Below are 15764 nucleotides of genomic sequence, written 5' to 3' on the forward strand. Positions count from 1 at the left end.
TCCCTTCTCTGTCCAGCTTTTCCATTAAAAAAAAATGGGGAGGGGGAGATTTTTTATTTCCTAAGGGTGAAAAGAAAAGAGCCTAAAAGATTAACAGGCCAATCTTATGCAGCTCTACTCAAAAGTATGTCCCATCGAATCCGCATATTTTAGTTTAAAGCTCTTACTCCCAGTAACCAAGCCTTTAGGAAAGACATTTCAACCTTTTAGAAGGAGAGGGGGAGGCAGGAAGTCATCGGTGCTTGGGGAAAAGCGGTTGGGGCTAGCGGAATGGGTCATGGCATTGCCCCTGTCGTGTTTCCAAGCCCTCCTGCTGCAGTGCAAGACAATAAAGAGGTCTGCTAAGTAATCCACAAAACTTTATTCAGCCAATAAACACCTCTTTGCACCTGAAGAGGGTTTAAACACTAGGAACTTTCCTCTAGGCTAAAACTTGGCTAACTAAGTGAGACGATTGTCCTTTCAACAAAAGGGAAGGTCTTTTCTCTGAGTCCCTTAGCTTCAGGAAGGATTCCTCTGGCAAGAAGCTAGCCGACCCAATCACCTCTTGCCTTCTTTTAGCTCCACCCGTTTGAATCTGCGGTGGACTCTGGTGATGTAAAAACTAGAATGTCCATTTCCCCCGGACACACATACACACAAGCACACCGGGGGGAGAGTACAGAGGTGCACAGGGCAGAGAAGAGGAAGTAGTCAGATGCCCCAGTGGAGTCTCCATTACCCCCATGTAAGCAGCATGTAGGTGACTTCCAAGCCCCTTTCTTGCCAGACAATATTGATTAAGTTAATCCTGCTGAATCCACACTGCTGATTAACTGCCAGGACAACACCATAGGTCAGTTTCAAATGAAACTGACCAACCAAACCCAGCCAAGTCCTTAGGATTGCCCCCTAGCCACATCACCAATAGAAGAAGGGCTGCACACCTGGGAAAGCACATGGCGATGGCGGTCGAGTAATTTCAGCTGCAATTCCCCTTTCTGACCACTGCATGGAAGTATATAAGCTACTGTCCTGCCCCAGCCCAGCGTGACTCTGAATTAGCAGTCTGAGCGAGAAGAGTCACCTTATTCTCGAGAATAAACGTTTGGAGCCCAACGCCTTGCCTATGATCTTTCTCGAGTGTCTCAATATTGGATTTTGGCACACTTGGATTTGGTATAATTTATGCAACACTGGGATTGGTCATCTCTGAAGTCCCTTCCCCCCTAGAGGATAGCTGAGTTCCCAAAGACTCTGAGTTGTTAACATTTTCACTGATAAGGTCCGGTGAAGATTCATCCTTGGCTGGTGAAGAACCCAGGAGAATCTCCTCCCCTGCTTCTGATAGCCTGAAACTCCTTCCCCAACACTAAGGGGAACAGGCCTGATTGTGACAGCCTCCACGCTGGGTTTCAGCATCCCTGCTTTACTGCATGGACTAGTGGAGAAAGCTTTAGCAAGCTTACAAGCAAACAGTTCCAGTTCCCAATTTTCCTCTTTAAAAGGGCTGCCTAGAGTTGCCTGGACATGCCTAAACACACTCACAAATGGGCCACAGTGTTTGGATGGGAGCTCAAAACCGACAGATGGAAACTCTGGGCATGGGTAGAGCTCACCGCCACCCCAGCAATCTGGAATTCAGTCAATACATGAGAAAGAATGGGAAGTGTGTTTTGTTTTTAAATCACATTTGATACATATATTTCCTGTGATTTGCTGCAAGAAAGATAGATTTGAAGACCACAGTGGTGGTATTTAGCGTCCTGCTGGGTTTAAATAGAAGATGTACTCTCTCTTTTTTATTATTTCCTTTCGGAGACCAAAATGAAAAGCTGGCCCAGGAGAATCAAGATTTACGCTTGCGCTATCTGGAGCAGAAGCAACAGCAGGATGAATTGAAGGACCGCATGAAGTTTTTCACCAAGGTGAACTTTTTCCTCTCGTTTTAGAAAATGACCCCAAAAGGGATGGAGTGGGGCGGAAAGCTTTTTATATCTTATGCAAATGCTCCTTTCTTAAAAGCCGCAGCCAAAGAATGCGGGGATATGACAGCGTTTACTTATTCATGGTATCCGCTGAAATGTCATGTTGTAGTGTGAATGCACTGTGTGTTCTCACTGTCTTGCTCCATTATTCATTCCCGTTGAACGACGCCTTCCTGTTGCTTCTCTGTGTTTCAGGAGAGCGACGTCGATGTGGCTGAACTCAGTGAAGCTCTGATGCTTATAAAGGTAAGAACATAAGAGCATAGGAAGTTCCCTGCTGGATCAGGCCAAGGGTCCATCTAGTCCAGCACTCTGTTCACACAGTGGCCAACCAGCCATCAGCCAGGGATGAACAAGCAGGACATGGTGCAACAGCACCCTCCCACCCATGTTCCCCAGCAATTGGTGCACACAGGCTTACTGCCTCGAATACTGGAGATAGCACACAACCATCAGGGCTAGTAGCCATTGATAGCTTTCACCTCCAGGAATTTATCCAACCCCCTTTTAAAGCCATCCAAATTGGTGGCCATCACTACATCCTGTGGTAGTGACTTCCATAACTTAACTATGCAATGTGTGAAGAAGTCCTTTTATTTGTCCTGGATCTCCCACTAATCAGCTTCATGGGATGACCCCATTGGGTTCTAGTATTTTGAGAGAGGGAGGAGAAAGATGTCTCCCTATCCACATTCTATGCATAATTTTGTACACCTCTATCATGTCTCCCCTCAGCCTCCTTTTTTTCCAAGCTAAACAATCCCAGTTGATGTAACCTTCCCTCATAGGGGAGATGCTTCAGCCCCTTAATCATTTGAGTTGCCCCTTTCTGCACTTTTCCCATCTCTATAATATTCTTTATTATAGAGATAGCGACCAGAACTGCACACAGTATTCCAAGTGTGGTCGCACCATAGATTTGTATAAACTCGCAGAAACCGCTCCGTACTGCTTTTTAAACCCTCCAGTCCTCACACAACACTATTTATTTATTTATTTATTTATTGCATTTTTATACCGGCCAATAGCCGAAGCTCTCTGGGCGGTTCACAAAAGGTAAGAACATAATAGCTTTCCGGGAATACCTTTAACTTGGGCTCCTTTCGCCAGCTAATGCTGCTTGCTTGTATGTATCGGATATGTCGCTGTTCAGTTTCAGAGAAGCAGGAGATGGGGAGAGAGAGAAAATGGCACGGTAGAACTTTTTAAGGTTATGTGCATATTTCATTGTGACATCAAAAGTGAATTAACCTGCAGCCTACATGGCTTTGCTTTAAAACCTCTCCCCCACTTCTCCTCTTGATTGAGTGAGAACACTTGCCTTTTCCACTTTCACCACTGTTCCACTACAGGTCTGATCAGAACATCTTTTTGTTTACAGAATCCGAAGGGTATAAAAATAATTTTGCAGGATATAAAAGCAGATGCCAAACTAAAATGTAGCACTCTGGAAACATACGCCTTTTATTCTCTCTCCTTGCATCTGAACATTTGCTAGTTGCTTATTTATAAAAGCACAATAGGGGGTGGGGGAATGCATTTTCCCCTCTTGCTCCTAGTTTGTAATTCTCCTGTTTACAGCAGAATTGCAGTGAGGTGAAAGAAAAGGGGATGAATGGAAAAGATTTGGTATCTGACCTTAAATGTTGTTTAGTTGTCGTCATTTTCTCCCTGTTGCATTTCTAAGTTTTCTTCAATAATTACAGATAGCGCTATGCCATGGTGTTCTTCCTCATGCTTCCCTTAACGTAGCCAAATTTACATTATTACTATTTTTAGAGGAGCCCCTTTTTAAGACACGAGGACTGAATTTGAGGGGGCGTCTCCTCATAGAATAGTAGAGTTGGAAGGGGCCTAAAAGGCCATCGAGTCCAACCCCTGGCTCAATGCAGGAATCCACCCTAAAGCATACCTGACAGATGGTTGTCCAGCTGCCTCTTGAAGGCCTCTAGTGTGGGAAAGTCCACAACCTCCCTAGGTAACTGATTCCATTGTCGTACTGCTCTAACAGTCAGGAAGTTTTTCCTGATGTCCAGCCAGAATCTGGCTTCCTTTAACTTGAGCCCATTATTCCGTGTCCTGCACTCTGGGAGGATCGAGAAGAGATCCTGGCCCTCCTCTGTGTGACAACCTTTCAAGTATTTGAAGAGTGCTCTCATGTCTCCCCTCAATCTTCTCTTCTCACTGCACCCTGCACCCATGTCATTTGGTCAACATGCCCTGTGGCCCCTTCCACGTGTGAGGTCCAGGTCCAGAACCCATCCCCGCGGGGGAATCCCAAAATGCCTATTAATGCTGTCCTAAATGGTCCCTGAGACTTAAGGATCACTTCACACATGCTGCATTATATGAGAAGAAGGAAGAGGAGGAGGAGGTAGTGTGAATAAATATTTAGCATTTATATAGCAGTTTGCATACGTTATCTTGTATACTTTATATTGTAACCTTTGCAACAATGCTCTTAGGTAGGTCAGTATTATCATCCTCATGTTGCAGATGAGGCTGAGAGAAGAGTGAGTTCCCTAAAGCTGGAATCCTAAACACACACCTAGGGAGTAAACCCCATTGAATATAGTGGGGCTAATTCCAAGCAAACATTAATAGGATTGCACTCAAAGTTACCCAGTTTATGGCGGCGGTAACATTTGAACTTGCTGCTTTGTATTTATTCATTTATTTATTTATTACATTTTTGTACTGCCCAATAGCCGAAGCTCTCTGGGCGTTTCGCAAAAATTTAAAACCTCAAAGAGCATAATAAAACAACCAACTATCTAAAAACACAAATACAAAATACAATATAAAAAGCACAACCAGGATAAAACCACACAGCAGAAATTGATATAGGTTAAAATACAGAATTAAAACAGCAAAGTTAAAATTTAAGTTAAATTAGGTGTTAAAACACTGAGAAAATAAAAAGCTCTTCAGCTGGCGATGGAAGGAGTACAGTGTAGGCACCAGGCGAACCTCTCTGGGGAGCTCATTCCACAGCCGGGGTGCCACAGCAGAGAAGGCCTTCCTTCTGGTAGCCACCTGCCTCACTTCCTTTGGCAGGGGCTCATGGAGAAGGGCCCCTGTAGATGATCTTAAGGTCCAGGCAGGTACATATGGGAGGAGGCGTTCCTTCAAATAACCTGGCCCCAAGTCTGCAACACTATACCACTTTCCTGGGAGTAAGTTCCATTACAGTGGGACTTTCTTCTGAGTATAGGATTACAGCGTTGACCTCTTAGCCACACACACTGCATCTTTTGCTGAAAGGTGTCCAATGGAAGGCGTTTTAAACTCGTTTCTTAGTAAAGACGAAATTGCTTGTAACAGTTTATTTAAATGTCATTTTTTCCATATTTATATGTGAACCATTTGCAGATTTCATTATATTAAGCAGTATATAAGTATTACTAATAATTAAATAAAACAACATAAGATCTGACTGCAAATCAGGTTATGAAACGTTTTTGAATTGTTTTCATTCCTTCCCATGAGAAATTTACAAGATTGGTCTCCAAGCATACATTTATTTTAATGCCGGAAAGAGAGAGGTTCATCTGTTTCAATTAAAATGAAAGTTTTGGTGGGGCGGGGAATCTAATAATGGAGCTGTCAACTTCTATGGCTCAGGTTCGTAGGCAGGAAGCAAGTGGAGACCTCATGTTTTTGGAGAAAGTGGAAGACGACGTCCATAAGGACTTGGAGCGTTCCATGCGTGAGCTCCAAGCAACCCATGCAGAAACTGTTCAAGAACTTGAAAAGACACGCAATATGTTAATTGTACAGCATAAAATTAACAAAGACTATCAGGTATTTAATTCTCTCACTGTACACTTGACTGCTAGTAATTTTTTAATCGTTTTTTGGAGAATCTGATAATTAAGATGAATGAATCCAAGATTTTATGTGGTAACTAACCAAATCTTAATTAGTTAAACTCCGTCAGACTTCTCTATTGCAGTAAGTTCTATATTCTAAGCTCCCACTGTCTCGCTCCACTCCAGTGCACATCGCCAAAAAACATTTGTCAAACCAGCTAACGGAGCCGCCTAACCTGTGCAAGGTTGCCAGGTGATTAGCAGAGAGGTTGGGTGTGTTCAGTGAACACCCCTCAAGACCCCAAATTAATTCAATTGACCATTCGATCGACTGAAGCTGGGCAAAAGCTTTTAAAAGGAAAGCGGAGAGAATAAATGGCACAACACCGAGGTTGCACAGCGCGAGAAGGCGTGGCACAAACATGTCCCAACCTAGGCGCTCCTCAGATTATATTTTTGCTGAGGCCTGCCCCCGGTGGTGAGATCATATGACTCTTCTTCATTCCTCCTCATGATGGAGAAGATTGAACAGCAAAACCAGGGAATTCTGAGTTCAAGATCTCCCTGATCCTGGGTAATGAAGACTACTTACTAAATAAGCCTTATTTGTTTGTTTATTAACATTTGTATACCGCCTTATCTACTGGCGCAGAGCGGTAAAGCAGCAGTTTCTGCAGCTGAAACTCTCCCCACGGCCTGAGTTCAATCCCAGCGGAAGCTGGTTTCAGGCAGCCAGCTCGGGTCGACTCAGCCTTCCATCCTCCCGAGGTCGGTAAAATGAGTACCCAGTTAGCTGGGGGAAAGGGAATAACGGCCGGGGAAGGCAACGGCGAACCACCCCGCTATAAGGCCTGCCAAGAAAACGTCAGCGAAAGCTGGCATCCCTCCAAGAGTCAGCAATGACTCAGTGCTTGCACGAGAGGCTCCTTTCCTTTCCCTATCTACTAATAAGCCATCAAGGTGGTGTACAACAATTTAAACCCATAAAACTTTTAAACAATAAAAACAACAATATTAAAAACTTCAACAACAACAAACCCCCAAACATTAAAACTGCACATTTTAAAATGCAAAATGGAAAAAGATGCATCCTGACACCCTTTCTTAGAGAGTAAAGCTAAGAGAGTGAGTTCTTGAGGGAGCACACCATCCTTTGCAGGGTAAGATGGGAGAAAGCCCTTTTACGTGTGCCTGGCTGCCACATTTTGCATCAATTGATTTTGGGTACAGTCCGGTGGTCCTGGAAGGCATCATAACATTTTTCCGAGTCTGACTCCTGAGGCAGTAGACACTACTATGACCTCAGGAGGGGGACTCTGTGTTCTGATCCCTCCCTCCACCTCCTTGCAGCCACCGTGGGAACGTGGCTTCAGGGAGAGGAAAAGGGGAGCGTTCTGATGGGTGGGGAGGGGAAGGAGGAGGAGGCCAGGATACGCACTCTCCTATGGCCGCTCCAGACCCACTTCCACCAGCACGACTCCCCTGGATGGGCTCAGAGGCCCATCTAGTGGGGAAAAATTAAGAGGAGGACAGAGAGGCAAACAGATTCATAAAATTAACTCTCTGTATGATTTTAAGGCAGCTTTAAAGACTAGCCTTTTCCGGCAGGCCTATCCAGACCAATGTAAAATCAAGAATTTTTAAGATGTATTGATTCCTGTTCTAATGTTGTTCCCCGCCTCGATCCAAAAGGAGAGGCGGATAAGAAATAAATTTATTATTATTATTATTATTATTATTATTATTATTATTATTATTATTATTATTACTTCTGTCGCTCCTCCTGCCCTGCTGACAGTAGCCCAGCAGGGCACAGGAATCTCAGACGCCTCCAAGGCTTCCAACTAGCAGGCAGTAACGCGATAGGGTTGCACCCGAAGAGGACGTAATTCTTGCATTCTCCGTGAAATTTTGCATGCTGTCTCCCATTTCGTGTGGCGTGTTCGTGTGAGCCTCGTGTGGCACAGAGCGGTAAAGCAGCAGTTTCTGCAGCTGAAACTCTCCCCACGGCCTGAGTTCGATCCCAGCGGAAGCTGGTTTCAGGCAGCCGGCTCGGGTCAACTCAGTCTTCCATCCTCCCGAGGTCGGTAAAATGAGTACCCAGCTAGCTGGGGGAAAGGTAATAACGGCCGGGGAAGGCAACGGCAAACCACCCCGCTATAAGGCCTGCTAAGACAACGTCAGCGAAAGCTGGCGTCCCTCTAAGAGTCAGTAATGACTCAGTGCTTGCACGAGAGGTGCCTTTCCTTTCCTTTCCTCCCAGTTCACCTCTCCCTGCAGTGAGTAGAATGGGAGTTGTGTGGTACACAAGCTTGCTAGTTTCTTTCCCCAACCGCCAAACCGTTACAAGAGTAAGTACTGTCTGCACAGTGCCTCAGACTCTTTCCATTCCATTATGGAAGTACTTTGCCCGCCGATTCTACACAAATCAGGGTATTCATTCTGCCTCCTTCTTTACATCAGGCAGAAGTGGAATCCGTGACTCAGAAGATGGAGGCCTTGCAGCGAGATTATGAGTTAAAACTGGAACAATACGTCCACCTTCTTGACGTGAGAGCCGCACGCATCCGGAAATTGGAAGGTACATTGGTCAGAACCCTGGTTTTAATGGCAGAAGATATTGGCAGTTAGATTTGGTTGATAGAATAGGGAGATGGAAAACATCTGAATATTTGATTCTTGTTCTTATTTTAATCTTCATTTGTTCCTTCAGATTTTTGGAGCAGGAGACACATTAACTGTTTTGTATATCCCCAGTGATTCTAGTTCGTATGTGGCCTGTATTAACTATGAATATTACACCTAGTATCATCCAATGAGTAGGAAGCATCAAGGAGGAGATTCAACAGCAGCAACGACTTCCTGTTGTTTGTTTTACAGCCCAGCTGAAGGATATTGCGTACGGTACCAAACAATACAAATTCAGTCCAGAAATCATGCCAGATGATCCGGTCGATGAGTTCGACGAAACCGCCCACTTAGAGCGAGGAGAGAACTTGCTTGAAATCCACATCAGCCGAGTGGTATTTTCTGCAGAAGCTGCAAAGTCTTTCGGGGATCAGGAACCTGCAACGTTCTGTACCTACGCGTTCTATGATTTTGAACTACAGACGACCCCAGTCGTCCGGGGCCTTAGCCCAGCCTACAATTTTACTTCTCAGTATCTCGTACGGGTGGACGACTTCTTTTTGCAGTACATCCAGAAAAATGGAGCTACGCTTGAGATCCATCATGCCTACGGGATGGACTTTGAGACAGCAGGAGCCTGCCGGCTGAGATTCCATGAAATTTTGGAAAAGAATGGCAGGATCTATAGTTCTGCCATTTTGGTTGGTGAGTCTCAGTGATGTATTTTGCAATATTGTGCTGCAGATGAGTATTTGTTCACAATTTTAAACATGATGTAACCCCCTTAGGCAGCAGCCCATGGTAGGGAAGACGACTGTCTAAATCCATCTAGCCTTTTTGCTGAACAAGTGTTACTTCACACTGGAAAGGCAAGACACAGTTATTGTAGTTTGTAACATGGATTTGAGTGAAAATAGTCCACAAATTGGTGTCACTTCACTCATCATGTAATGACAAATGCATACTTATTACCATGTGTACATGGAAAGAGGCACCATGTGTTTTGATGTAACTACAGAAAATTATTTTGTTGGGTTTTAACAATTTTATTATTTTCTACGAAGTAATAAGAAAAAAAAGACAAGCAAAGAAAGAAAGCATAACAAAACATCACATACTTAACTAACAATATAATACACTACATCTAATAAAAACACATATACAAAACAGATAAGGCCATATTCCGTTTGAGGCAATCTTCATGTCAGACATTCCCTTTAGCCAGCCCAGTGTTATTTATTTATTTATTTATTTAAGCATTTTTATGCTGCCATTCAGCCAAAAAAGGCACTCATGGCGGCTTACAAAAGTATTTCTTGACAGTCCCTGCCCACAGGCTTACAATCTAAAAGACATGACACAAAAGGAAAGGGGATTGGGAGAGAGAAGGAGGAGGGGGGAAAGGAAAGCAAATTCAGGCACTACAATTTTAGTTGTAAAGTTCAGCAGTGACAGTTGATAGTTGGCAGCAGGAGGGAGGGGTCTCTCAGCTGGAGCTGGACCCAGGCACGATGGAGAGGTGCCTGGCTGCTGCTTCCTCCCTCACTGGTGGCCTCTGCAGAGACAGTTGGTAGCAGAAGGGAGGGGGCTCTCAGCTGGAGCTGGACCCAGGCACGATGGAGAGGTGCCTGGCTACTGCTTCCTCCCTCACTGGTGGCCTCTGCAGAGACAGTTGGTAGCAGGAGGGAGGGGGCTCTCAGCTGGAGCTGGACCCAGGCACGATGGAGAGGTGCCTGGCTGCTGCTTCCTCCCTCACTGGTGGCCTCTGCAGAGACAGTTGGTAGGAGGATGAAGGGGTCTCTCAGCTGGAGCTGGACCCAGGCATGATGGAGAGGTGCCTGGCTGCTGCTTCCTCCCTCACTGGTGGCCTCCAGTGTTATGTAAAGACCACAGATTATATATAAAAACCACAAACAAATACATCATTCTTTTGCAACTCTTGTATATACTCTATCAGAAGTTTCCAGTCCAAGACGAACGGGGTTGTTGATTTTTCTCTTACTAATGCCCTACATTTGGCCATCTCCGCCAGCTCCAAAACCTTAAGCAGCCGTTCCTCCGTTGAAGGTACTTGTGTCTTTTTCCAGTATTGCGCATAGAGTAGTCTGGCAGCTGTTATCATATGCAAAAAAACAACGTTCCTCCTTTTTCTTTGAGTTGATCATCCATAAGTCCCAGCAAAAATGCTTCTGGTTTCATTTGTATATTTGTCTTTAATATTTTTTGCATTGACAAGTGAATCTGAGTCCAAAAGTATTTTGCTTTTTTACATGACCACCACCTATGGTTAAAAAGTTCCTTCTTGTTCTTCACATTTCCAACAGTCTCCCAAACAACCCCTGTACAATTTTTTGCTAATTTTGAGGGAGACGTATACCATCTAGACATCATCTTGCAAAAATTCTCCTTGAGTCTGGTACTTAACGTATATTTTAAACCTTTTACCCACATATTTTTCCATAATTCCATTGGTACATTATACCCAAAGTTTTGATCCCATTTTATCATACAGTCCTTTGATTGTTCATTCTCTGTCTCAAGCTTTAACAATAGCTTATATACCTTAGAGATAACAATAGCTTATATACCTTAGAAATCCTTAGACATCATCAGTGGCCTGAATTGGATAGATGAATAAATTCCTTGCAGTTTTCAAGGTAGCTTTGACAGTAGCCATTGGTTGATTTGAGATCAGCACACAATAAAACATTACTACAATATATAGACACACACATGCACAAAGATAAACAGATGTTTCTGCATGTGAACTATGGATAAATCGCTATTTCTGTCAGAACATTCCATGTGCTGGCAAAGTTTTGTTTCAACAAATCCCAGGAAAATATCAAGTTTCCATGATCATTTACATAGCTATTGGTTATTGATGGCTTGTGATGTTTTTTTCTCCTCTCTAAAGAAAACTGCACATTAAAAAGTATTAAAAATATGACCGAATAAATAAGAATTAGCCTTAAGTTTTCAGTCCTTAACCAACTCCTGCTGCTACTAGTGTACATATTTTAAAAAGAATATTACAGATTTGAGCATATAGTCTTGACTGTAGTTCTTTACAAGCAATAATTTAATTTGATTTATTAACAATACTTGAATCCCACTTAATATAACAAAATCTCTAAGCAGCTTACATTGGTTGGTTGGTTTGAAATAAAAGGCAAGGGGTGTAAAAAAAATTAGAAGCTGGTCATGCTTATAGGCATGCCAGATCTAAACAGCTTTCCCTTCATATCTGAACATTAAGGAGGGGGCCAGCCTGATCTCCCACTTAGGGAGTTCCATAGCCTGGATACACAACACAGAAGACTCTCACTTAGCACCCACTACCTTCTCTTCTGAGCATAAAACAGTGGCCCCATTCAGAAGGCACCTTAAACCGTGGCTTTAACCACAGTGGTTAAGCCAGAAAGCCAGGCTGTGTTCAGAAGACACCTTAAGCCATGGCTTTAACCACAGTGAATAAAGCAAAAAGCCTTATTCACCGTGGTTAAAGCCATGGTTTAAGGTGTCTTCTGAATGGGCCCGATGTTTCTGTAACTACACTGAGAGCCTATACAGCAGAGGTAGGGAACATGACCCCTAGTGCAATTCTTGTCGTCCCTTAAAATGGTAAAAAGGATTAAAATGACCATCTGGGGTGGCCATTTTGAAGGGTTTTTTTAATCTTTTAGTGCTCCGTAGCACAACTGTAAGAGAGCAGAAAGACCAAAGGGTCAAAATTAGCTCGAAAACTATGTATCTTTTCTTTTTACCCTTTTGGTGCTCCGTAACTGCTCCAGACGCCATTTTGGTTTTTGTTGTTATTGTTATGGTTTGGTGCTTTGGGGGGAGAGTTGCAGCCTGGACCTCCCAAAGTTGGACCCCCCAATGGCCCCTGGACCTCCCGAAATTACCCATCCCTTCTACACAGACATAACCCTACCAGACCCTAAACCATGGCAGGGCTGACAAGGAGTGATCCAAGCGTTGTCTTTTCATATTGAACAGCAGAGTATAACAAGGCCAAGCTCTAGATGAGCCTTCCTAAAACTGATGCCCTCCAGATGTGTTGGACTACAAGTCTGGGAGTTGTGGTCCAAAACATCCGGAGGGCCCTATTTGGAAGAAGGCTGCTTTATATGAAATCAAGATCATAAGTGTCCATTGACTATACCGTCCAAATTTAAAAGACCAATTTCTGTTATGGTTGTGCCAGACTCATGATCTTTCTGAGACAGTATGTTCAAAGCTGTGGTGACCCACTTACCTCTTCCATATTTATTGAACATCTTGTTCAATGAAACAGTACACTGTCAGATCTCCTTCTGCAAAGGTTACTTCACAGTTCATCTGACTTTTTCAAAGATGAATATGCCTGCCTGGTTTTACTGGGCAGGATCAGATTTTCTGTGCTTTAATGGAGTGTTTTATTACCTAAGACTGTGTAAATTGTTCTGAAGATCTCTGGATTGTTCGATGCACATGAGGAAGGAGGGGAGGTTCACGTTTGTTGACGAAACTGGATCCAGAAATGAGAGACGTGGAATCTGTTTTGGCTTTGCTGTGATCGTGGGTCATATGTACTTGCCTGAAAGCTGTAACATTCGACTCTCTAATTTTAAATGATAGGTCATGTGTTTGACTTTTAGGAGTTGGAAGAGAGATCCAGAACTATGGCACTGTGGAATACTGGGTCAGGTTAAGAGTTCCCATGGACCAAGCTATTCGACTATATAAAGAACGGGCAAAAGCCCTTGGATACATAACAACGAATCTAAAGGATCAGGCAAGCGTAAGGGTCCCCATTTCATTTAGTTAACTTTATTGTCACTGCATTTATCCTGTTTAATTTCATGTTGCACAAATGTTATAGCACTTCATTCCATGCTTGTTTTGTTTCATGAGGATGTGTTACTATGGAACACCTGGTTTTGCCTTGAAAGCCTTTGTTTAGACTTGAGCTTATAGATCTGTTCATGCATGTCACATTCTTGAGGCACTGCGGTGGCAGTTCCAGCTCTTGTCTTCCGCAGCTACACAAGGAAGCCTGCCCAAGTGTTCCAACGGGCAAACAGTTTGTCGCCCTGGTCAAAAATTCATGCCTCTGTTGAGTATAGCAGGATTTAATAACATAGCTACACCCTACCTTACAGTTTTTAATTTCGAGACTGAGCTTATAGGGTAGGGGTCTAGAAGAGACACAGAATAAAATGGTGTTTGTGGTGGGTTGCCAGTTCCTCTGGGGGACCTCTGGTCCATGGGAGTTCCCGGTCCATCCTACCAGATTTTTTCCTAAGCTCTGTCTGTTTCCTCAGCTCAGTGCTCCAGAAAGGGAACCGAGACTCTGAGCTCTTATCTCTGATCTTATCTTATCTCAGATAAGAGCTAGGCTTTCCTCCAGCATGAAGATACACAGAGGCAGCCCTTTCAATAGTGTTGAGCTGGGAGAAGGTTCTTATCTCTGATCAGTAATCTCTGATGGGAGGTAAGAGTTGAATTTGGAGACAGCCTAGCTCAGTGCTACACAAAAGGCTGCCTTTCTGGAGTGCTGACCTGGGAAACTGATGATGGCAGGGGTGTGGCTTTGGGGAAGAGGAAGGGCTTTGGGAGGGAGGGGCCACCTGCTGATGTCATCTGGCCCCCAGAGGTGTCCCAGGAGGCAATCCCCCCCCTCCCTGGGCATAAACAGTCCCCACCTGGGATCTAGAGGATAAGTAAGAAGTAAAAGGAGAATAAGAGGACTTCTGAACGAACAGGAAACAAAGACAAAATTCTGTTTGTGGGTCTTCAGAGTTTAAGATGGGGAAGACCACCTTCTTAAATTTACAGGGCTGGATTCCCCCTGGCTAAGTTTGCTTCCATGACTTCATTCCCAGCAACTTAGCCAGGAAAACTCTGCCTTTACCCCCCCCCCCCCCAGCTTAAAAAGTCAACCGATTGGCAAACTTGCAAACAAGAGGCCACGGCATAGTCACACATTGCCTTGTCTATCAGGAACTGAAGATGCCAGATAAGAAACAGCATCTCACACTCCCTAAATCTTGGGAGACATCAACTAGAGTTTGTTTTTTATCTGTTTTATATCTATCCCACCCTTTTTCCAAGGAGTTCTGGCCAGAGTACTAGCTTTCCCTTCTTTATCCTCAGAACAAACTTATGAAGTAGGCTAGTTTAAGACATAATGACTGGCCCAGGATCTATTGATGAGCTTCATGGCTAAGTATCTCCCCAGATACTTAGCCATGACCCTGTATCTCCCCAGCCCTTGTCCAGTATGTCTGAGTGGCACTTGCAGGATACTTAGGAGGAATTATTTCAGTTTGATTGGATGCATCTCAGCTTGCCGGGATATGTCTCTCTTGGCAGCTAAAAAATGTGAGCTTACCAAACAGACATTAATTAGCATTTTCCCCCACTCCTCTTAAAACAGCCAGTGCTCAGTCCTGCCCAAGTCAGCACTTCAGCAGATGGGAACGTAAACGAGCTCCACATTACCATAAAATGTTGTAACAATCTGCCGTGCCGAGAGAGCAACCTCCAGCCAAGTCCTTACGTCGTCTACAAGCTCTTTGATTTCGCCGACCATGACACCGCCGTCATCCCTAGCAGTAACAACCCACAGTTTGCGGATCACGTGTGCTTCCCGGTGCCAATGAACGCAGACCTCGACCGCTACCTGAAATCTGAATCCTTGAGCCTCTACGTTTTTGATGACAGCGAAACAGAAGATGGGGTTTACATTGGAAAAGCAAATGTGCCCTTAATTTCGTTAGCACATGACAGATACATCTCGGGTAAGGAGCTGCCCCTTTTTGGGGGGGAGGGGGTGAAGGTGTGCAATTATATTGGTTGGAGTTCCAAATGTTGCATTGCACTCAGAGGTGGGGAACGTGGGCATCTCTCCAGAAGTTGTCAGATTGCACCTTCTATCATTCCTCATCATTGGCTATGCTGGCCCAATAACATCTGGAGGACCACATGTTTCCTACCCTTGATTGACTTGAAATACTGAGCTTGGTTTGTTCATTGCTGCTTTGCTAGCTTTTAATACCATAGAATCATAGAATAGTAGAGTTGGAAGGGACCTATAAGGCCATCGAGTCCAACTCACTGCTCAATGTAGGAATCACCCTAAAGCATACTTGATAGATGGTTGTCCAGCTGCCTCGTGAATGCCTCTAGTGTGGGAGAGCTCACAACCTTCCTCAGTCATGGGTTCCATTGTCAGACTGCTCTAACAGGAAGTTTTTCCTGATGTTCAGCCGGAATCTGGCTTCCTGTAACTTGAGCCCGTTATTCCGTGTCCTGCAGTCTGGGAGGATCGAAAAGAGATCCTGGCCCTCCTCTGTGTGACAACCTTTTA

General features: G+C 44.2%; 1 protein-coding gene across 1 annotated transcript in view; it reads left to right on the forward strand.

Annotated features, from left to right (window-relative positions):
* The window catches only part of RPGRIP1L (RPGRIP1 like), a 104338-nt gene that overhangs the window by 41217 nt on the left and 47357 nt on the right, over positions 1-15764 (forward strand). The window contains exons 11-17 of the mRNA XM_063141176.1: positions 1801-1907; positions 2163-2213; positions 5592-5771; positions 8243-8360; positions 8660-9112; positions 13051-13193; positions 14832-15195. Of these exons, the coding sequence (XP_062997246.1) occupies positions 1801-1907; positions 2163-2213; positions 5592-5771; positions 8243-8360; positions 8660-9112; positions 13051-13193; positions 14832-15195 (1416 nt within the window). The remainder of the gene's footprint in view (positions 1-1800; positions 1908-2162; positions 2214-5591; positions 5772-8242; positions 8361-8659; positions 9113-13050; positions 13194-14831; positions 15196-15764) is intronic.

The sequence above is a fragment of the Elgaria multicarinata genome, chromosome 14, assembly GCF_023053635.1.
Source record: "Elgaria multicarinata webbii isolate HBS135686 ecotype San Diego chromosome 14, rElgMul1.1.pri, whole genome shotgun sequence".
Classification (NCBI taxonomy): Eukaryota; Metazoa; Chordata; class Lepidosauria; order Squamata; family Anguidae; genus Elgaria; species Elgaria multicarinata.